The sequence below is a fragment of the Dromiciops gliroides genome, chromosome 3 (genome assembly GCF_019393635.1).
Source record: "Dromiciops gliroides isolate mDroGli1 chromosome 3, mDroGli1.pri, whole genome shotgun sequence".
NCBI lineage: Eukaryota > Metazoa > Chordata > Mammalia > Microbiotheria > Microbiotheriidae > Dromiciops > Dromiciops gliroides.
Window position 1 is genome coordinate 589,662,940 of NC_057863.1, and position 23,641 is coordinate 589,686,580.

At 37.3% G+C, this 23,641-nt stretch overlaps 1 protein-coding gene across 1 annotated transcript in view; it reads left to right on the forward strand.

Annotated features, from left to right (window-relative positions):
• The window catches only part of LOC122751134 (protein argonaute-3), a 110,461-nt gene that overhangs the window by 81,057 nt on the left and 5,763 nt on the right, over positions 1-23,641 (forward strand). The window contains exons 10-16 of the mRNA XM_043998073.1: positions 7,666-7,788; positions 8,132-8,265; positions 9,344-9,528; positions 10,289-10,448; positions 12,851-12,941; positions 20,926-21,120; positions 22,111-22,245. Of these exons, the coding sequence (XP_043854008.1) occupies positions 7,666-7,788; positions 8,132-8,265; positions 9,344-9,528; positions 10,289-10,448; positions 12,851-12,941; positions 20,926-21,120; positions 22,111-22,245 (1,023 nt within the window). The remainder of the gene's footprint in view (positions 1-7,665; positions 7,789-8,131; positions 8,266-9,343; positions 9,529-10,288; positions 10,449-12,850; positions 12,942-20,925; positions 21,121-22,110; positions 22,246-23,641) is intronic.

The window sequence follows — 23,641 nt, forward strand, 5'->3', positions numbered from 1 at the left end:
ATAATAGAAGAGGGAAAAGGACCCACATATACAAAAAATATTTATAGCAGCTCTCTTTGTGATGGCAAAGAATTGGAATGCCCATCAATTGGGGGATGGCCAAACAAGTTGTGTTATATGAATGTAATGGAATACTATTGTGTTGTAAGAAAAGATGAGCAGGAGGTGTTCAGAGAAACCTGGAAGGACTTACACGAACTGATGCTTACTGAGAGGAACAGAATCAGGAGAACATTATACACAGTAACAGCAACATTGTGTGAGGAACAATAGTGAAAGACTTGGCTCTTCTCAGCAGTGCAGTGATTCAAAACAATTTTAAAGAACTCATGATAGAAAATGTTTTCAACATCCAGAAAAAAAGAACTATGGATTATGAATGTAGATTGAACCATACTGTTTCTATTTGGGGGCTGTTTTTTTTCCTTCTTTTTTGAGGTTTTTCCCTTGTGTTCTGATTCTTCTTTCACAATATGACTAATGCAGAAATATGTTTAATGTGATTGCACATATATAACCTATATCAAATTGCTTTCCTTTTTGTGGAGGAGGGAGGTAAGGGAAGGTGGGAGAAAATTTTGGAACTAAAAATCCTATGGGGGCAGCTAGATGGCACAGTGGATAGAGCACCGGCCCTGGAGTCAGGAGTACCTGAGTTCAAATCCGGCCTCAGACACTTAACACTTACTAGCTGTGTGACCCTAGGCAAGTCACTTAACCCCAATTGCCTCACTAAAAAAAAAAATCCTATGAAAACAAATGTTGAAAACTATCCTTACATGTAACTGGAAAATAATAAAATGCTTTTATTTTTGACATCAATTTAAAAAAAAAACCTTTGTGTTCCAACTTCTCTTCCTCCCTCCCTTCCCACCCTCACCCCAAGAACTCAAGCAATTCAATATAAATTATACACGAGCAGTCATGGAAAACAACTCTACATTAGCTAGGTTGTGAGAGAAAACAGATAAAAACAAAACTTTGGATTAAGAAATTGTCAAAAAAAAAATGTGTTTAAGTTTGTTTTCAGATACCCATCAGTTCTTTCTCTGTAGCTGGATTGAAATTTTCATAAGTTCTTCAGAGTTATCTTGGATCATTGCCTTGCTGAAAATAACCATATGCTTCCCTGCAGATCATCTTACACTAATGCTGTTATTTTGTATACAGTACATTTCTCTCTGCTTCAGTTCATGTGGGTCTTTCCAGGTTTTTCTGATAGCATTCTGTTCATCATAACTTTTATATAGTACCTTAAACTTGATAAAGAATTTTCTTCACAATAGCCCAGCAGAGTAGGTACCATATGTTTTGACATTGTAGTCAATCATCATAACTATTTTCCTCCATCCTTTTCCCTTCCAATTATATTTACCCTATTTTCTATCTTATTTTGCCCTATTCCTCCTCAAAAGTGTTGTGCTACTGACTGCCCCCTCCCCCGCTCTACCCATTCTTTTGACTTTGTTTTTTTTTCTTGATGTCTTATGGAGTTGTTAACTTCCACTTTCCCAATTCTGATTTTTAAGGAATGATTTTCTTCAGTAAAGCTTCGTACCTCTTTTTTCCACTTGGCCAATTCTGCTGAGTTCTTTTCTTCAATGAATTTTTCTACTTCTTTTATCATTTTACCAGTTCTGATTTTTTAAGGTGTTACTTTCTTCAATTTTTTTGCCTTTTACTTCTCTTCATAGTTTTCTTGCATCACTTTCATTTCTTTTCCCATTTTTACCTCTACCGTTCTTTTTTGTTTGTTTTTGTGGGGCAATGAGGGTTAAGTGACTTGCCCAGGGTCACACAGCTAGTAAGTGTCAAGTGTCTGAGGCCAGATCTGAATTCAGGTCCTCCCTAATCCAGGGCCAGTGCTGTATCCACTGAGCCACCTAGCTGTCCTTCCTTTACCATTCTTTTCTCTTTCTTTGGTGCTTCCAGGAATTCTTGTTGGACTTGTGTCTAATTTTAATTTTTCTTTGAGGTTTTGCTTGTAGGTTGTTTTATGTTGTTGTCGTCTTCTGAGTTTGTTCTTGATCTTCCCTGTCACCATTATAGCTTTTTATGGTCAGATTATTTTTTTGTTGTTGTTTTCTCATTTTCCCAGCATATATTTGATGACTTTCAACTTTATGTTATAGTTGGGCTCTGCTCACTGGGATTTGGGAGGCACTTTTCTAAGCTGCTGTTTTCACAGCAAGTTCTGGGGGGTTGGAAGTTTTTGTTGCTTTCAAGGTGATAAGATCTGAGGAGAGGTGTAGTCACTGCCTTTCTGGTCTGAGCTTTGGCAGAAAGACCCCTGTTCCCATGCATCCCCAAGGACTAGCACTCTGCTTCACTCTGGAGCTGTGACCCAGAACTATATTTAGTCAATCCAGTAGGGTCCTACACCCAGTGTTAGCTCTGGATCCCTTGTAATCTCTTTCTGACCAGTTGCCCAACTCTTTACTGCCTCTAGGCTGAGAGCTTGACTCCACAACCCACCACTGGGTTGCCACACCACATGCACTCCAGACTGGTTCCCACCCCAGTGTCACAGACCTTTCCTACCAACCTTGTGAGTTGTCTTGGGCTGGAAAAATATATCACTTTGACCTTTTGTTGTCTCTACTACTCTAGAATTGTATTTGACATGTTGTTTTAAAATTGGAGGAAACTTTTGGGAGAGTTACTTGGGTTGCTTCTTTTATACTGCCATCTTGACTCTGCTTCCTGTGTATGACTTTAAATGTTAAACAGAAGCATTTGGAAAGCTATTTGAGTAAAAGAAAATCAAGGTCAAGGGGCAGCTAGGTGGCACATTGGATAAAGTACTGGCTCTAGATTCAGATGAACCCAAGTTTAAATCCAGCCTGACACTTGACACTTACTAACTGTGTGACCCTGGGCAAGTCACTTAACCTTCATTGCCCCACCAAAAACAAAAAAAGAAAAGAATATCAAGGTCAAATTTCTGCTTTAGAAATCTCATTTTGGCTGTAGCGTGCAGAAGGGATTCGCAAAGGGAGAAAATTAGGGAGACAAAAGTTGAGGCTATTTAGAGCAAGACTAATGAGGCCTGAACTGAGATGGGGGTTGTATGAGGAGAGAAAGGAGGTAGATAGAGAAGACTTTGCAACTTAATATAGGAAATGAGGGAAAGGAAGGAATAATAGAAAGTGCTGAGGTTGCAAAGCTAGGTGATTAGAAAGATTGTGAGTAGTGCCTTCAATAGAACTACTACTCTTCCCATTCTGTTAGATCTTGATAATGAAAAAGAAAATGGTGTGGTTGAAAGAAACAAGCTCTGCCAGACTAACCATTTCCCTGTTAGACATTGAGATTGTTCTTTTGTTTATTTGCAATTATGTTTATTGTTGCTATGAAAAATCTGACTAGATAACAAAAATAGCTAATATTTTTTAGGATAGCTTTCCAACAGCATAATTATTGGGTCAAATGATGATTTTTTTTTTTTGGACAAGGCAGTGAGGGTTAAGTGACTTGCCCAGGGTCACATAGCTAGTAAGTGTCAAGTGTCTGAGGCCAGATTTGAACTCAGGTCCTCCTGAATCCAGGGCTGGTGCTTTATCCACTGAGCCACCTAGCTGCCCCCAAATGATAATTATTTTTAAACTTTTACTCTATTGTCAATTGTTCTCCAGAAAAATTCTGCAGGTTTTTAAATTATAGCAGTAAATAAATCTGTTTCTCCACACCCCTGTCATTATTGAGTTTAGTCATTTTTTTTCATTAATTGGGTGTTAATACTTCAGAATTGGTTTAATTTATATTTCTTTCATAATTAGTAAGTTTGAATATGTTTGCAAATGGGTAAATATTTTGTATTTCTTTACTAAATAATCCATATATTTTGAGCATTTATCCATTATTCACTAGGAGTTACCTTTATACATTTTTTTAAAGAGTACCTTCATCTATTTTTTACCTTAGCTTTTTAGGTGTCCTATTTACCATAGATTCACAATCTGGCTTTTTTTTTGTTGTTAACAATGATATTTTCATTGTGCAGAAATTTTTCATTTTAATATAGCTGAGCCTATCTACCTTTTCTTAATTTCCTCTTTTTTTTGTTTTATTGTTTGTTTGTTTTGGCAGGGCAATGAGGGTTAAGTGACTTGCCCAGGGTTACCCAGCTACTAAGTGTCAAATGTCTGAGGCCAGATTTGAACTCAGGTCCTCCTGAATCCAGGGCTGGTGCTTTATCTACTGCACCACCTAGCTGCCCCAATTTCCTCTTTTTTTAAATAGGAATAGGAAATCTCTTCTCCACAATTTAGATACATATATTCCATTTTCTTCCATCTTTTAATTTTTTCTCATGTTTTTAAGTCTTTCATCTAGCTGGAATTTACTAAAGTATATCGTTTAAACATAAGGGTTTAAATTTATTTTCTTTCTTTTTTTTTCCAATTTTTTTTTTAAGTGAGGCAATTGGGGTTAAATGACTTGCCCAGGGTCACACAGCTAGTAAGTGTTAAGTGTCAGGCCGGATTTGAACTCAGGTACTCCTGACTCCAGGGCCAATGCTCTATCCACTGCACCACCTAGCTGCCCCTAAATTTATTTTCAACCAAGTTACTGAATAGTTTTCCTAAGTATTTTTCCTGTTCTTTTTTTTTAATAGCCATGGTATTTTTATTTATTTTTTTAAAATAATAAACATTTCTATTGTGAGGGCCAAAATTTGATATATGGGGCATTATTAGGGTGACTAGCCTTAATATTGGGGTCCCAGAAATATGAGGGACTCTTTTAGGTTTAATCTCCCCTTTGAACTTTCCTTTTTATATGTTCCTCCCAGGCCAATAAGAAAAGGAGCCTCTGAGCTTTAGTTCATAAAGGATTGGGTTTTATTACTTGGGAATTAATTAAACCACAAAAGGGAAACTAATAAAACTCAAAGATAAGGAAATAGGAAAATAGAAATACAGAGAAATATTCTAAACTTAACCTATTCACTCCCAGACAGTTCTCAATTAAGCTAGTTAAAAGGAATTTAGGGTTAAACTCACCAACCCTAGTCAGTTTACAGGTGCTCATTAGAAAAATGCAGTCTCCCGAAACGGAGCAAAACAGATGCATCCACCAGGTCCAAGGACACCTCCAGAATGAATGCCAGACCAAAAGAGCGTGAACTTTTGAACACGCCCCTCCTACCAGAAGTTTCCTCCCTTCTGGTTGAGTTTTCCTTCCCCAAAAGGGGAGGTCCTTCAAAAGCTGCTCAGTAGCATGCACAATCTCAGAGTGGTCCAGCTGTGGCCCCTCCCAAATGATTCAGCTAGAACTTTCGATATTAATCTTTACCACAAATAATTTTTACCACATTCCCCCCTTTTTTTCATTGAAAAACCCCGAATGGGTTTGCTCAATGAAAGCCAAAAATAACAGAATGTAATATCCTATGCTAACTAACAATATATTAATATAAATATAGAAAAGGGAGAGAGAAAAGTTTTGTCCAAAGGGGCAGTCCCTCATGAACGGGACGCTTTGGCATTGGTCTTGCAGAGGGTGGGCCTTTGAACTGCTGGATTTTTTTACTAAACCTTACCATAGCTTTATCAATGATCAAATTAATACATTCTATTACATTCCCCTCCTTTATATAATACAGGGTTGAGGTAGTTATGCAATCTATAACACTTCTTACCACCATACGTCTGGATCAAAGCCAAATTTAGTAACGTGTTCATGACACCTGAAAATGTTATGGAAAGGTTATCATACCACATCTCATGGTTTCGAGACATCCAGTAATTGTGCTAGGCTACAGGTGGATGGATTCTGACCATGCCGTTAGACTGAGTGAGAGAAAAAGAAAACAAGTTCAGTTAAACTAGGTTATTTTAGGAGGGAGAGAGGACGAAACTGGACTGTGTCCAGCAATTGTGGTCTACATAGTCGCCATCCTAAGCAAATCATGGACTTACATGTACCCGTCTCTCCAGGGCCTGCATTAAAGCTCACAATAAGAGCAGTTAGTCTCTGAAATGATAAGTTTCCATAATTCATAAATCTCATATTAATTTCACCAAAGACAGTATGATGGTAAAAATGCATGTTATGTTGCATAACTGAGGATATACTAGTAATATATACAATAATTCCAAACCAAACCCAGAGTATAATGACATATAAATGATAAATGAATGTAAATAGATGATTATATTAGACATTATTACATAATCTTCTTTTAGCAAGTAAACCACATCATCTTGTACATGAATTCTCTATCTAGTATAACAGTAGCAGATACTTAAAGTGGTAATCAATTTATCAAGAAATAAGACTGGGGTGGCTAGGTGGCGCAGTGGATAGAGCACCAGCCCTGGAGTCAGGAGTACCTGAGTTCAAATCCGGCCTCAGACACTTAACACTTACTAGCTGTGTGAACCTGAGCAAGTCACTTAACCCCAATTGCTTCACTAAAAAATAAAAATGAAAAAAAAAATAAGACTTCAATCAGCAAGATTCAATATTCAATATGTTAAGTGATAAACCAAGCAATAGGTTTCAATAACCCCTTTATTTTTTTAATTTTTTTTTTTAGTTCATAAAGGATCAGGTTTTATTACTTGAGAATTAATTAAACCACAAAAGGGAAACTAATAAAAATCAAAGATAAGGAAATAGGAAAATAGAAATACAGACTTTAAAATTTTGAGTTTCAAATTTTATCCCTCCTTCCCTCCCTCTTCTCACCCCTCCCTAAGGCAGTAAGCAATCAGATAGAGGTTATACATGTATGATTATGTAAAACATTACCATATTAGTCATTTTATACAAGAAAACTTGAATAAAAGAAAAAATGGGGAAAAGTGAAAAATAGCATGCTTCAGTTTGTTCAATCAGTATCAGTTCTTTCTTTGGAAGTGGATAGTATGCTTCATCATTAGTCGTTTGGGATTGTCTTGGATCATTGTATTGCTGAGAATAGTTAAGTCATTCACAGTTCTTCATTGAACAATACTGCTATCAATGTACACAACATTCTCTTGGTTCTGCTTACTTCCCTATACTTCGATTCATGCAAGTCTTTCCAGGCCTTTCTGAAATCATCCTGATGGTCATTTCTTATATCACAATAATATTCCATCACCATCATATACCACAGCTTGTTTAGCCATTCCCCAATTGATGGGCATTCCCTTGATTTCCCATTCTTAGTCACCACAAAAAGAGCTATTGTAAATATTTTTATACAAATAGGTCTTTTTCTCTTTTTGGGATTTTTGTTATATTTGCCACCAAGTTGTGTTTTTTTTTAATTAAATAATCCTTTTCCTCAGTTTTATCTTTATAGGTTTGTCCAGCCAGTTTGATTTTCCCAATTTTATTTTTTTTCTTAACTGGTGGTGCAGAGCCATTTGTTCACTATTTTCAGATATGTCTTTTGGATATACTTCAACTTAGTAAGAAAGGAAGCATTATGAAAGGCCATTTTGGGTGTTTGAATAAATAAACTTAACTATCACTGTGACATTTTGATCAATGTTACTATCTCCTATTGTAAAATTTTGTGAAAATTGTTAGATCCTTGACATTTATGGTTCCATTAGCAAAACAAACCATGAAGCACAGACTTAACATATTGAAGAATAACTAGTTTCTAAATACCAAGTGATTAAATTCATCTTTTCTTAACAATTGCACATTTTTTAATGTTTTTAGGTGAGAAGTGCAAATTATGATGCTGACCCATTTGTTCAGGAGTTTCAGTTTAAAGTTCGGGATGAAATGGCCCATGTAACAGGACGTGTACTCCCTGCTCCAATGCTGCAGTATGGAGGACGGGTAAAAGCCCTCGCTTGTCTCTTCTTCATACATATTCCATTTTTCAAGGGTGGAACAGAAGGACAGCTGAGTTGAGGTGGCATTTTAAGTTTTTCCCCTACTCCTCTTTGTTTAAACTGGTAGTATAGATCATTTTAAAATTAAATTGCTAATAGATTTTTTTTAGATTGTTTTGCTGTGATTCTGCTTTCTATTTAGGGTCAATATGTGAGATAAAGAGAGAAACCAGTTATTTCTCGGCATAAGGTGAAAGGTTTCTGATTTCAGAAAAATGGTGTATCATTTAAATAGAGTATAAGTGTTCTTAGCACCACTTGTACAAATTTGTCTTGTCTTTTTTTAGAATCGAACAGTAGCAACTCCAAGTCATGGAGTTTGGGACATGCGAGGAAAACAGTTCCACACAGGTGTTGAGATCAAAATGTGGGCTATAGCTTGTTTTGCAACTCAGAGACAGTGCCGAGAAGAAATATTGAAGTAAGACTTGTTACTTTCTTAAAGCCTTTTCGTCTTAATTTGATGTTAAAATTTATTTATTTAACAATTTTGTCTTGTCCTCACAATACTAAATACACTTGATTACTGTGTATAGTAATCTGATTCTTCTTTGAAATGAATTATAATCTGTCAGCAGATCTTAAAGACTTAAATGATTGATCTCTAAAAGATTTCTTGGATAGCCAATATTGGAAATCAGTGAGAGAAAACGCCTCCAATTCTTTCTCAGTATTTTCAATTAATTTGGGGGGGGGGGGGGCGGGCAGGGCAGTGAGGGTTAAGTGACTTACCCAGGGTCACACAGCTAGTAAGTGTCAAGTGTCTGAGGTCGGATTTGAACTCAGGTCCTCTTGAATCCAGGGCCAGTGCTTTATCCACTGCGCCACCTAGCTGCCCCCTCAGTGAATTTTTACTGTGGCTTTCTCTGTATCTCTTGGCTTAAAGGGAATCTTATCATATTTGGCCCTATAACCTGCCATTCAAGTTTTCCCTCCTCATTTTTATCACAGTTGTTTGGCTTTTTGGTTGTTGTTGTTGTTAAACAAAAACAAGATTTTGGGGTGTTTTGTTTTTTTAAAACCTATCTTCTGTTCCCAAGTCATTGTTATTGACCCACGTTTAAGGAAGGACAAGGTCCTTAATTTGGGACCTTTTAAATTTTGGTCCAGCTGATTTAAATCTGCAATAAATACACATTTATTTTAAGCTAACCACTTAATTCTAACACTGTTTTCTGACTGAGCTTTCCCTTGTTGTTTCTAAATAAATCAAAATGCATATTATATCATAGAGCTTAGGAAATCAATATGCAAAAATGCAAATGAAATGTAAATGCAAAAAATAACTTTTTTTTTACTGTTATCTAATCCTGTATTCCCTTAAAGCCAAGATTTTTGCCAGTCATCTTCATTTTTAAATAGTTACTCATTCCAATTTTTCTTATTGAACACATGGTCGTCTTATTCACTTTATTCCTCATCTTATACATTGCACTCTTACCTGATACTTCATGTTGTTCCTAGAGAAAGTTAATACATTCAAAGGTTCTTCTCTGAAGGGGTTTCACAGACCAGCTCCGTAAGATTTCCAAGGATGCAGGGATGCCCATCCAGGGCCAGCCTTGTTTCTGCAAATATGCACAGGGTGCAGACAGTGTGGAGCCCATGTTCCGACATCTCAAGAACACCTACTCAGGATTGCAGCTCATCATTGTTATTCTGCCTGGAAAGACGCCTGTGTATGGTAAGAAGTTCATTTAATACCATGTTTTTTTTCAGTTGTCATTTAAACTTGGTCTCTCCCTCACCTTTCCAGTCTCCTTACATCCTGCCATGTATGTACTATGTGGTCCAGTGACACTGTCCTCTTTGCTATTCCTCTCACAAGAAAACTCTGTCTCCTGAGTCTGGATGTTTTCACATCTCTCCTTCGTCCAAGGAATTCTTTCCATCCTCCTCTCCACCTCCTGACTTCCTAGTGTCATTCCTCTGCTGATTATTTCCTATTTATCCTGTATATAACTTGTTTGTACATAGTTGTTTGCATGTTGTGCCTCCCCATTAGATTGGGAGCAGGAACTGTATTTTGCCTTCCTTTGTATCCCAGCACTTAGCACAGGGTTGGCACATAAGTTCTTAATGAATTTTATTGACTGACTGATCTTCAGGTTTTTTTTTTTCTTTAAATATAATTAAGTGCTAGAGACAGTCCTAAAATCAATCTGACATTTTGTTTTAAATTTAAACAAGTAGGGGCAGCTAGGTGGCGCAGTGGATAGAGCACCGGCCCTGGAGTCAGGAGTACCTGAGTTCAAATCCAGCCTCAGACACTTAATACTTACTAGCTGTGTGACCCTGGGCAAGTCACTTAACCCCAATTGCCTTACTAAAAAAAAAAAAAATTAAACAAGTAAAATTATGATGTGATAGTAGTATATAGCCAGCTTGATCTCAAGGTTATGCTTTTGCTTTTTCCTAATGAAATATGTATATTTGCTCCTCAGCGGAAGTGAAGAGAGTAGGAGACACACTTTTGGGGATGGCTACTCAGTGTGTTCAAGTCAAGAATGTTATAAAAACATCTCCTCAGACCCTCTCAAACCTGTGCCTAAAGATTAATGTTAAACTAGGAGGAATCAATAATATCCTTGTACCTCATCAAAGGTAAGATAATCTAATAATAACTATATTTCTATTAATGACCCCATTGGGCTTTGCATTACCATAACCTATCAAAGATAGTTCTGGGAGAAACAACATTTAATTCTCTAAGTATCCCATTAGTACAGGGATTTGTTTACCCATTGTAATATTTAAGTTTTTATCAAATAGTTTTTATCAGAATCATTATAAACTTTTGCTTCCAGTTCATTTTGAATACTGAATAAGAACTCTTGCGAGTATCTGGCCATAAATTATTAGGAAAACTAGTCATATTCTACTCTATTTGGAAGGATAAGTCGCTGTCATCCTCAAAAAGCTTTCTTCAAGCAACAGAGTCCACACATCCATGTTCTAGGTGCTGTTTGAAAAGAATGGCACAGCCATAGTTCTCTGCATTCTAGAATTATCCAATTTAAATCATCTTTTAGTGAGGCAGGATGGGATAGTGGGAAAAACTGAATTTGGAGTAAGGAGACCTGGTTCATATGGACACTAGAGCTTGTGTGACTTTGGGCCTAAACATTTAATCTGAGTTTCCTATTATTTATTTGTAAAAATGTGGATAATATTTGCATGCCTACTTCATGTGATGGTTATGAAAAAAACTACTTACAAACCTAAAGTACTACAGATATATGAAGGATTTTAAAATAGTCATTGTTTTAAACATAAGGTTATTTTATTTTCTTAAAGTACAAAATATGTGATAGTGATATTTTGTGAAGTGAATTGCATTGGGTTTTTTTCCCTTTATATCTTTAGGATCATATCTTGGGGTTAAGTGTCAAAGTAAAAACATGGTCCTGAAATGATTTTCTAAATTCATTGTGATCTCCACCATTAACCTGGTAGAGATTAATAAGATATTGCCCCTGCCTTCACAGAGCTTAGAATTTTTTCAGGGAATTTCACATATACTTAAGTAACTTGTAAGCACTTTGTAAGGTCTCTGGATTGAAATAATTTCTGACTCTGGCAGGCAGGGTACAGGTAAAGAATAAATAGGCAAGACTTCATTGGATAAGGTATAGCGTTTGAATTACATTCTTAAATTTAAAGGACAGGATAATATTTTAATAGCCATCCCAGGAAGAGGGGACTAGAGCTAAGGAATGGAAGCTAAAAAACACAAGACAAATACAGAGGACTATCTGTCAATAAACATTTCTTTATCATTCTTCAGTCGTTTCCAGTCTTGTCTGACTCTCCATGACCCCATTTGGGGTTTTCTTGGCAAAGGTACTGGAGTGGTTTGCCACTTCTTTCTCCAGCTCTCTTTGTGGATGAGGAAACTGAGGCAAACAAGGTTAAATGACTTGCCCGGGGTCACACAGCTTGTAAGTGTATGAGGTTGGATTTGAACTCAGGAAGAGGAATCTTCTTGACTCCAAGCCTGGCATTCTATCCACTGCACCACCTAGCTGCTCCAAACATTTCTTATATGCCTGCTATTTTCCAGTTCCTGTGCTTGGTGTTGAAGGTACAAAAACAAAAAAGGAAAGCATTCTAACAGAGGAGACATTGGCTACGTGTGTGTGTGTGTGTGTGTGTGTGTGTGTGTGTGTGCGCGCGCGCGCGTGCATGCACATATACATGTGTGAATGTGAATGTATAAGTATATGCAACAGAATAAAAACATGGTAGCTAAATATAAGACAGAAAGAGGGCCTTGGTAGTTGGGGAGATTGGGAAAGGCTTTGTGTAGAAGGTGGTACTTGAGCTGAATCTTGAATGAGTCTATGCATAAAATAAAATGGGGATATAGTGAATATAGATGCGTTTGAACAAATTCTAGTCTAGGTTTAGAATAACTAAAGAGAATCTGGGGCAGGGAGAGGGAGAAGTGGACTGCACTAGACTAGACTAGACGCCTGAAGATGTGACTCCTAGTTCTGGCTGCTTACTAGCCATGTGACTTTAGGAAAATCACTTCTCTTCGGGCAACGGTTTCCTCAAATGTAAAGATAGGAAGTTGAATTAAGTGATTTGTAGCATTTCTTTACATAAACTTTAGTATTATACTACAAAAGGGAGGAGATAGTGAAAATATTTGGGGTAGTTTGCTGGTCTTTTGTCAGTGTCTTTGAGGGTATCTGTAATGCTTCTCCTTATTACCATTGTCAGAATGTTAGACTTGAGATCATTGATTTGACATAATGTAATATTTTTAAAATATTTCTGTGGGATAGTGAAACATGAATTAAGCAAATAAAAGTTTTCAAGTAGAACAGGCTTACCGAACAAACTATTCACAGGCTTTTTTCTTTTCACTTGTGTATTCTTCCTATACATGAGGGATTTTTACCTATTGCAAGTAGGAAGTTCTGTAATTAAGCAACTTATAACCCATTAGTAGTAGCCTAAAGTGTGTGTGTACATATACTTTTTTTTTTATCTTAAAGACCTTCTGTGTTCCAACAACCAGTGATCTTTTTGGGAGCAGATGTCACTCATCCACCTGCTGGTGATGGGAAAAAACCTTCAATTGCTGCTGTGAGTTTCTTCTTTTTAAATTTTATTGGTTTTATTCTGAATTTAAGTTCACATACAAAGTAGAACACAAAAGGAAGAATGTGTATGAAGCTGCGAGTCTCCATTTCATACCATTGGCTTACTGAGTTCCTTTCTGCTTCTTATAAGCTTATCAACATTCCTAAAATATCATTAGATTTACAAGTGGACTTGATAAATATCAGAAATTAACTTATAGTACTCTGTCATATGTCATTAGTTAATTTTCAGTTAATGATTTTGTTTTTGTTTTTGTTTTTTTTTTAAGTGAGGCAATTGGGGTTAAGTGACTTGCCCAGGGTCACACAGCTAGTAAGTGTTAAGTGTCTGAAGCCGGATTTGAACTCAGGTCCTCCTGACTCCAGGGCTGGTGCTCTATCCACTGCACCACCTAGCTACCCCAGTTAATGGTTTTTAAATTATTTGACAAAGTAAAATAAATTAGCTCTTTACTGTTAAACAGCACTTTATGCTGCAGCACTTCATTGGATCCATGATCTCCTCCATGTGGGCATTCTTTTCACAGTATAAATCACAACCCATCTCTGTCCATTCATCCAGTGTAATTCTTGTCAATACCTTTCTAAAAGTAGCTTCATAAATGATATATTTAATATGCTAGAAACCTTCTAATTTAATATTTCATGGACAGCTCTACATTTTAGCTCTTCATCTGTTATCCCCCACTCTTACTATATTTCTAGTCCATCTGTTTTTCTTATCATGTATCCCTTGATGTTTTTAAATTCTCTTGTGCAAATAAAATGCTCCAACCTGCTTGTAGCTACCTTTAGGTCATCTGCAATTGTGATCGTCTTATGATCATGGTGTTGCATGAACTACAACTGAACACTGTCACAAGGAGAACATTAGTATTCAGAAGAGAAGATTTTGAAACAATGGGGTCATTAAAAGTGCTATGTCATTTCCCAGACGTTGTCCAGCCCAATCTCCTCCTTTATTCCATTCTAGGCCCAGTTCACTATTTATCTATAGTACAGTACCCTGTCCAAGATAGACATACTGATGGATTAGTGGTTTGTTCATCCAACTGCATATCATAACTTAGGCAATATGTATTCTTCATCCACTTTGTTTTTCATTTGTGCGTGGCTAGGCTGATCTTTTTTGAGTGACTGGATCTCTTTGAGAAACTATAGCAGGGCACGATACAATCAACATAATGTCTGGGGAATCTCTAGAGGGAATACCTTTTTTATTTTGACTTTGCCCAGAGTATCTTCCATGACTCTAGCAAACACCTTTGGTGAACAGTCTCCCTGTTTGATACTTTGCTTGATGTCGATGATCAGAAGTCACTGAACAGAATTATCTCCATGGCCATATTTGGCATGGAATCTTCTTGTTCTTAACATACATAAAGTATTTGGGAAAAACCTTGAAGACTACATTGTGTTCTCCTAATTAGAATGTGGTTTTGTGGCTGATGGGGTGTGTGTGTTTGTATATACACATAAATACACACACACATATAGAAATTAATGAACGATGTTTACAGCAGGATTTTCTTTTCTCTACACATCTGTAAGCCATGTAACTCAATATGTGCTCTCCTATAGAGAGCACATCGAAAGCCTGTTTGTTCCTTTTTCTAGTTCATTGGAGGTATACTTTTTGTCTAGGTCATTCTTTTTTTTTTCTTCTTTTTTTTTTTTTTTTGGTGAGGCAATTGGGGTTAAGTGACTTGCCCAGGGTCACACAGCTAGAAAGTGTTAAGTGTCTGAGGCCGGATTTGAACTCAGGTACTCCTGACTCCAGGACCAGTGCTCTATCCACTGCACCACCTAGCTGCCCTGTTTTTGTTTGTTTGTTTGGGTTTTTTGGGGGGTTTTTTTGGTTTTGGTTTTGGTTTTGTGGTGAGGCAGTTGGGGTTAAGTGACTTGCCCAGGGTCACACAACTAGAAAGTGTTAAGTGTCTGAGGCTAGATTTGAACTCAGGTCTTCCTGAATCCAGAGCTAGTGCTCTATCCACTGTGCCACCTAGCTGCCCTGTCTAGGTCATTCTTGTGAGTTAAAACACGTGCCACAAAATATTGGTGGTGGTTCTCTTAGTTTATGTTAAGTTCTGAGTCATCCTTTACATTCCTAAGAAATTTACTGTAATAGGAAAAAAAAAAAGTAAATGGCTGGAATATAGAAAGTTGATTTTGGTGATCTTGCTCATAGGTCATTTTCTAGGGAAACCTAAGCATATATGATGTTTTGTGGACATTTAAGGAGTCAGTGTCTTTTCATATAAAATCTATGTCTATTAAATGGCCATTGTAATTTCTTTACAAATCAAAATAAGTCTGTAAAAGGAAATTTCTAATAAATATATTGGTGGTTTACTTGTTTTTTGTGTTAAACAGGTAGATGTGGTGAAATACAAGACTCCACCCACATTAGAAATAAGTGGTTAGATGAGATAGAGTATATTATAAAATGCAAAGTGGATGATTTTGATTATATTAAATTAAAAAATTTTTGTACAAACAGAAGCAATGCATCCAAAATTAGAAGGGAGGCAGAAAGCTGGGAAACAATTTTTGTGGCCAGTGCTTCTGATAAAGGCCTCATCTCTAAAATATATAGGGAATTAAATCAAATTTATAAGAATCCAAGTCATTCCCCAATTGAGAAATGGTCAAAGGATATGAACAGGCAGTTTTCTGATGAAGAAACCAAAGCTATCTATTCCCATATGAAAAAATGCTCTAAATCTCTAATGATTAGAGAGATGCAAATTAAAACAACTCTGAGGTACCACCTGACACCTATCAGATTGGCTAAAATGACAAAAAAGGAAGATAATAAGTGTTGGAGAGGCTGTGGGAAAATTGGAACACTAATGCATTGTTGGTGGAGCTGTGAGCTGATCCAACCATTCTGGAGAGCAATTTGGAATTATGCCCAAAGGGCGATAAAGCTGTGCATACCCTTTGACCCAGCAATCCCACTTTTAGGTCTTTTGCCCAAAGAAATCATGGAAGGGGGAAAGGGACCCACATGTACAAAAATATTTATAGCTGCTCTTTACGTGGTAGCAAGGAATTGGAAGTTGAGGGGGTGCCCATCAATTGGGGAATGGCTGGACAAGTTGTGGTATATGAATACAATGGAATACTATTGTGCTGTAAGAAATGATGAGCAGGAAGAGTTCAGAGAAACCTGGAGGGTCTTACATGAGCTGATGATGAGTGAGATGAGCAGAACCAGAAGAACATTGTACACAGTATCATCAACATTGAGTGTTGACCTACTGTGATGGACTATATTCTTCTCACCAATGCAATGGTACAGAAGAGTTCCAGGGAACTCATGATAGAAGAGGATCTCCAAATCCAAGAAAAAAAAAGAAAGAAAGAACTGTGGAGTATAGATGATGATTGAACCATATTATTTCTTTTGTTTTGGGTGCTGTTGTTTTTTTTTTCTATTTTGAGGTTTTGCATCACTGCTCTGATTCTTTCTCTTGTAACAGGATTAATGCAGAAATAGGATTAATGTTATTATGTGTATATATATGTGTGTGCATATATATATCTATATGTATATGTATAGAGATATATAGATATAACCTATATCAGATTACCTGCTGTCTAGGGGAGGGGGGAAGGAGGGAAGGGAGGGAGAAAAATCTGAAATTGTAAAGCATGTATAAACAGAAATAAGTGGTTAGGGGGCAGCTAGGTGGTGCAGTGGATAGAGCACCGGCCCTGGAGTCAGGAGGGACCTGAGTTCAAATCTGGCCTCAGATACTTAACACTTACTAGCTGTGTGACCCTGGGCAAGTCACTTAACCCCAACTGCCTCACCAAAAAAAAAAAGAAAGAAAGAAGTGGTTATACAGAAATCATCATTCATTAAAAACCAAAACAATCAGATGATTATCCAGAAATGGGAATAGATCCATGTTTCATACCATTTGCTACAATAAATTTTGATTAAATCAGTTAAGCTTTTTAAACATGTAAGGGGAATTAGTTCATCTTTATGATTATGATGACTTTTAGAGAAATGGAAGAAATTATTGGAGATGAACTGGTTGGGCTACCTCGATTAAAAAAAAAAGGTTTTACACAGCAAAAGGCAGTGCATCCCAAGTAAATAAACAAAGCAGGTCGTAAGGGGAAGACCTTTGACCTAAATAAATGTTCGAATAAAAATCAAATCTCCAGAAGCTATAACTATGGCACATTAAAGTGGAATAATACATATCCCCCCTGTGAATAAGTAATCAAAGATTATGCAACAGGCAGTTCTTAAAAGAATTAACACATTATTAATAATCACCTGAAAAACTTCCAAGTCTGTAATCTGAGAACTTGAAATTACAGCTTTGAAGTGAGGCAGTAATTTTACCACTTGTCAAATTGGCAAAGATAATAAAATTCATTGTTGGTTGGTGGTACTGAAGCTGTGAATCAGTTCACTCTCTTTGGTGAGTATATTTAGGCCTTCTAAATTGAATTACAAAACTGATCATAGCTTTTAGCCCAGTAATAGTATTTCCAATTAGAACTGTTCCTAAAGATGTTATTAAAAGGAAAATATGTATATGTAGTAGTCTTATTTATGATAACAAACATTGGAAACTAGCCTCTACGTCCAGTGATTTGGGAATAGCAATGTAATAGAATAATTATTGTGCCTTAAGTGACAAAGGATATAGCAAAACGTGATTTTTTTTTTTTTTATGGAGCAATTGGGGTTAAGTGACTTGCCCAGGGTCACACGGCTAGTAAGTGTCAAGTATCTGAGGCCGGATTTGAACTCAGGTACTCCTGACTCCAGGGCCGCTGCTCTATCCACTGCGCCATCTAGCTGCCACCATTTCAGATTTTTAAAAAATCATGTTTTAGGGGGCAGCTAGGTGGCGCAGTGGATAAAGCACCGGCCCTGGAGTCAGGAGTACCTGAGTTCAAATCCGGCCTCAGATACTTGACACTTACTAGCCGTGTGACCCTGGGCAAGTCACTTAACCCCAATTGCCTCACCAAAAAAAAACAAAACAAAACAAAATAAAAACAAAAAAATCTGAAATGGAATTCTATCTGTTGTTTTATTTTAAATAAACATTTTTATTTAAAGTTTTGAGTTCCAAATTTTATCCCTCTTTCCTTCCCTCCTCTTACCCCTCCCTAAGGCAGTAAGCAATCAGATAAAAGTTATACATGTGCGATTATGTAAAACATGAACATACTCATTTTGTATAAGAAAATTCAGGAGAAAAAAATGAAAGAAATAAAGTGAAAAATAGCTTGCTTCAATCTGTTTGATCAATATCAGTTCTTTGGAGGTGGATAGTATGTTTCATTAGTCCTTTGGGATTGTCTTGGATCATTGTATTGCTGAGAATACTTGTCATTCACAATTCTTAATTGAATAATATTGCTGTTATTTGCATAACATACTCCTGGTTCTGCTCTGTTCAGTATACTTCATTTCATAGAAGTCTTTCCAGGCCTTTCTGAAATCATCCTGCTTGTCATTTCTTATACCACAATAATATTCCATCACCATTATATACCACAGCTTGTTCAGCCATTCCCCAATTGATGGGCATTCCTTTGATTTCCAATTCTTAGCCACACAAAAAGAGCTGCTATAACTATTTTTGTACAAATAGATCTTTTTTTTTTCTTTTGGGGATGTCTTTGAGATATAAACCTAGCAGTGGTATTGCTGGATCAAAGGGTATGCACAGTTTTATAGCCCTTTGGGAGTAGTTCCAAATTGCTCTCCAGAATGGTTGGATCTTTTCATAGCTCCACCAACAGAGCATTAGCATCCCAATTTTCTCACATCCCCTCCAACATCCACCATTTTCCTTTTTTGTTATATTTTCCACTCTGATAGGTGTGAGGTGATACCTCGGAGTTATTTTAATTTGCATTTTTCTGTTTATCTGTTGGTTTTACTTAACTTTTTATTTTTTTTTTTTAGTGAGGCAATTGGGGTTAAGTGACTTGCCCAGGCACTTAACTTTTTCTTACAAAGGAGGTTAGAGGGGGGCAGTTAGGTGGCGCAATGCATAAAGCATCAGCCCTGGATTTGGGAGGACCTGAGTTCAAATTTGGCCTCAGACACTTGACACTTGACCCTAGGCAAGTCACTTAACCCTCATTGCTGCACAAAAAACAAGAACCAAAACCAACAAAAAATGGTTAGAGGGCTGGACATTTTGGGGAAAAGACTATGGAAGTGATTCAGGACAAATTACTACTACTCAGAGAGTGGGAGGTGTAAATTAGCCTCAGGCTTCTGGAATGGAGCTGCCCCGCCCCCTCCCCCTCAGTTTCAGCTGCAGGGGGTTCTGAGCTGGGCTAATAAGCTGCGTGGAGGAAAACCCCCAGTTCCCGCAGTGGTGTGACTGCTGTGGCAAGCAAAGAGGCAGGAGGCCTGAGGAACACTAGAGGGACACCAGAGCTTCCTTCATCCAGCCCCGAGCTCCCAGAGTGCCCAGTTTGGGGCTCTGCTACGGCCCTGGGGCGGCCAGCAAATTAGCTTGGCATCTGCATGGGCTCATTGTGGCCAAGGGTCCAGTGAGAGAGAAGGGTTTATATTCAGGAGCAGGAGGGTTGGGGGGCTGACAGTGAAAGGAGAACAAGTAGAGAGAAAGTGCAAGCAGTGAGATAGAGAGGGGGAGGTGAACTAGGGCCTGGCTGCGGTGTTGGGGGGGGGGGGCGCCAGCATACCCTCAGGCGAGAGAGATGAGCCCAGCAGGAAAGAAAGTTTAAAATGCAGTCAGGTGTATTTTACTTTTGTTGCCTTTATCCCTAAGTTTATTCATCTAAATAAACCCTTTACTGTTAAATTGGAAGAGGCTGTTTGCTTATCAATTTGGGAGAAGCAGTGGGGGAATTTTTAAACAGCCCATACTAAATTAAAAACAGGCAGATAGCCAGGCAGCAGTCCACAGATTAGGCCCACCAGTTAAGTTAAAATATTTTTTACAGAGGAGAGGGAATGCAGCAGTCTAATAAACTTATGGAATAAAAGAAGATTGGAAGGGAACATAGGAGCAAAAAAAGTGACAAAACATCCCCAAAATTAGAGTTTTCCAAAAGTGAAACAGGCTTCCTTGGTAGGTTTATGCTGAATGACTACTTGCAAAGATATTTTAGAGAAGATTCCCATTCATCTATGGATTAGATAGATGGTCTTTGAGGTTCTTTCCAATTCTGAAATTCTATGATTTTATATAAAGGTGTTCTTATCCTTTCGTTAAACTTTCTCAATGGAATTTCATAGTTATATGTTTAATTGTATTTCTTAATTTTTGATATCATTAAATTTATATTTTAAAGAAAAAACTTCCAGAATGATGCTTTGGGAGCTAGTACTGTTGAATGGACCTTGAAGCAGTTATTATTGGCAAACTATGTGTTTTCCCCCCTCATTTCCTTTCTCTTCCATTCATCTTTTCTATTTCCCAGTTTTTCTTTCTTCATTCCTTCCTTCTTCTTACTATCCTATCTGTCAGTAGTATGCTTCCCCTTGTTGGTGGTATGGGCAGAGTTTTACCCCAGGCTACATATAATAAAGAATGCTCACATTTCTTTTGCATTTTAGTTTACAAGAAGGATTCGCATGCAGTGTTTTGTTTCCTTCGCAAAATGACCCTGCGATATACTCATCATCAGGGGAATACTAGTCACATTTTTCAGATGAGAAAGCTGAGTCTCAGGAGTTTTGATTTGTTCATAAGCATGCAGTTCATGAGTGTTGGAGCCAGGATAAAACCCACTTCCACCTGAGTCTCCATAGCCTTTTGTGTTACCTTGTGCTGCTCAGATGTCTGTAAAATAATGAAGAGACTCTTGCAGCATGATAATTTGTTAATTCTCTAGATTAGAAATTATCTAATAATGACAATGTTTATAAGGAAGATATTAATTTGTAGTAATTCTACATGACTTTGGTAGTCATTTCTTCATTTTCTTATGCAACTTTTTTGTAGGTTGTAGGCAGTATGGATGCCCACCCAAGCAGATACTGTGCCACAGTAAGAGTTCAAAGACCCCGACAGGAGATCATCCAAGACTTGGCCTCCATGGTCAGGGAACTTCTCATCCAGTTCTATAAGTCAACTCGGTTCAAGCCCACTCGCATCATCTTTTATCGAGATGGTGTTTCTGAGGGCCAGTTTCGGCAGGTGAGCTGCCCAGAGGTTCTTGTTCCAGGGATGAATCCAGAAATGATGCTTATGTAATGAATTCTAGTTCTCTAAAAAATCTAGAGTTGAGAGGTCATAAATGGTTTTAAATTTTGATGTTTCAATATCATTTATTTTTGGAATAACCAGGAGATAGATTTTGTATGGTTTTGCTAGGTGTGAGGAGCATACAGTTTGACAGAAGGGATGCTGTTGTTCCTGATCATCCCACCCTCCTGGACCCCTGTTTAATGCATTTAGCATGTAATGCCACATATAGCTACATGGTTTTCTTACCCCTCTACTAGACTGTAATCTTCATAAGGGCAAGGATTATTTCTTACTTAAACCTTGTATCTTCCCTTAACTCAGTGTACTGCACAAAGTTGGCAGTCAGTGAAGAAACATTTGTTAAGTGATTATGTACCATATATAACCTATATCAGACTGCTTTCTGTCTTGGGGAGGAGGGAGGGAAGGGAGGTGGGAGAAAACTTTGGAACTAAAAATCCTATGAAAACAAATTATTGAAAATTATCCTTATATGTAACTGGAAAATAATAAAATACTTTTATTTATTTAAAAAATCATTAAAATTTTAAAATAGGGTCCAAAAAAAAGTGATGATGTACTAGGCATGGTGCCAAGCACTGGGAATACAAATACAAGCAAAAAGAGAGAATGTCAGTGCCCTCAAGGAGCTTCTGTTCTGTGGAGATTAGAGAATACATAAAGGAAGCATTCTCCTCAAAATGGAAGTTCTTGGAGGAACTCAACAATGGGAGAAAGAGGCCATAGGAGTGGAGGGAGAAGGTAGGGAAGCATGGTGTCAGAGTCTGAAGAACTATGTTGAACTATGTTGAATAAATGGAATAAGAAACTAAATTGAAAAAGGGGAAGAGAAAATAAGGAGCCTTAAGTATAAAACATTCTTTTCAATGAAAAATATACAAAAAGCACTGTTGAATTTCTAAACTTTCTCTTATATAGGTATTATATTATGAGCTGCTTGCAATTCGAGAAGCCTGCATCAGTTTGGAGAAAGACTACCAGCCTGGCATCACCTACATTGTGGTGCAGAAACGCCATCACACACGGTTATTTTGTGCTGACAGAACTGAAAGGGTAATCTTGCATCTAGGACAGTGTCATGAATCAGGCACACATCGCACACGATCAGCAGAGTCCTCACAACTTGTGACATGTTTGGGGTGAACCTTTCCATGGAAATCACCCTCTCTGCCTTTGCGGAGTGGTGGTTGTGTGTGTGGAACAAAGTGTGGGTACAGAAGCAATAGACTCATTAGGTGTTGACTGTTAGAGGTGAATGACCCTTTTTAGTTTCTAGTGTTTCTAACAACTGGATGAATATTAAAAATTCATTTTGTTTTTAAGTTAATGTGAAAACATTGCATATCTGTTTACAAACTGTTGGTGTTGAGATTCAGAAGAAAAGTCCTAGCCTTTAGAGATTTTAAGAGTCTGCAGTACTGTCTAGCAGAAGCCAGATTATAATGAAGACAACTAAAAGCCTGCTAGAGTGGGTCATGTGTGATATTAAACCATTTACTGCAATTTAACTTTTATATTAAAACTAGCTTCCAAATTAAAATAATTAGGGAAAAGAAGCTGCTCAAGTATAAGAGTTGCCTTGTGCTGTATCAGACAGCATGAAGGTTAGTTGGCATTCTTACATGTGCATAGCAGGAAGGGACAGGTTTACTGAGCTAGAAAACCAAGTCACTTGGAAGAGAGACAGATGTGAGGAATAAAAGGCAAATGTCATCCTCTTAGAAAGAAGACTGCTAAGGCAGCAAATCGATGTTCTTTAATAAGTGGCAAGTAAGTAGTTTAAACACTTTAGATACCAAGCTGCCTAAAAGCCACAAAGTTGTTAATACCTGAAGCATAAATGAGTGATGGCTGAAGACTTCTCCTTAAAGAAAAACAAATGAAATCAGAGTTAAATTAACTAACAGCTCATAACAAATGAATTTTATTCATGAAAGTATTTAGTCTGTACCTAGATGTTTATATTTCATTTGGATTTACTCTAAATACCTTTTCCCACTGCCCCACCAGCCCTGTAATTTCATTAGTATAGTGAAGCAGCAGCAAATCAATTCCTTCTGCTAGAGCAGCTGCTCTGCAGCTACGTTTTATTGTTTGCCATACTCTGGAGCAGAGGGGCACTGAACAGTTAAGTCATTTCCCAGAGCAATATAGCCAATTTGTGTTAAAGGCTAGATTTGAACCCAGATATCCCTACTTACAAGCCAGCTCTCTATTCACAATGCCAACCTGCCACTACATCATTTTCTTATAAATAATAGAGATAAATAACTATGCTTGTGTATTTTAAGAGAAACCTTCAATGTTCATGTTCATCGATATTATACAAATATGGCAAAAAGAGACCTAGCCAGTTGACCCAAAGAACCACCACACATAGCACTTACAGTTTAAATGATGGCATCTATCTAATTTTCAGGCTTTATTATGCCTAAGGGAATAAAATTGC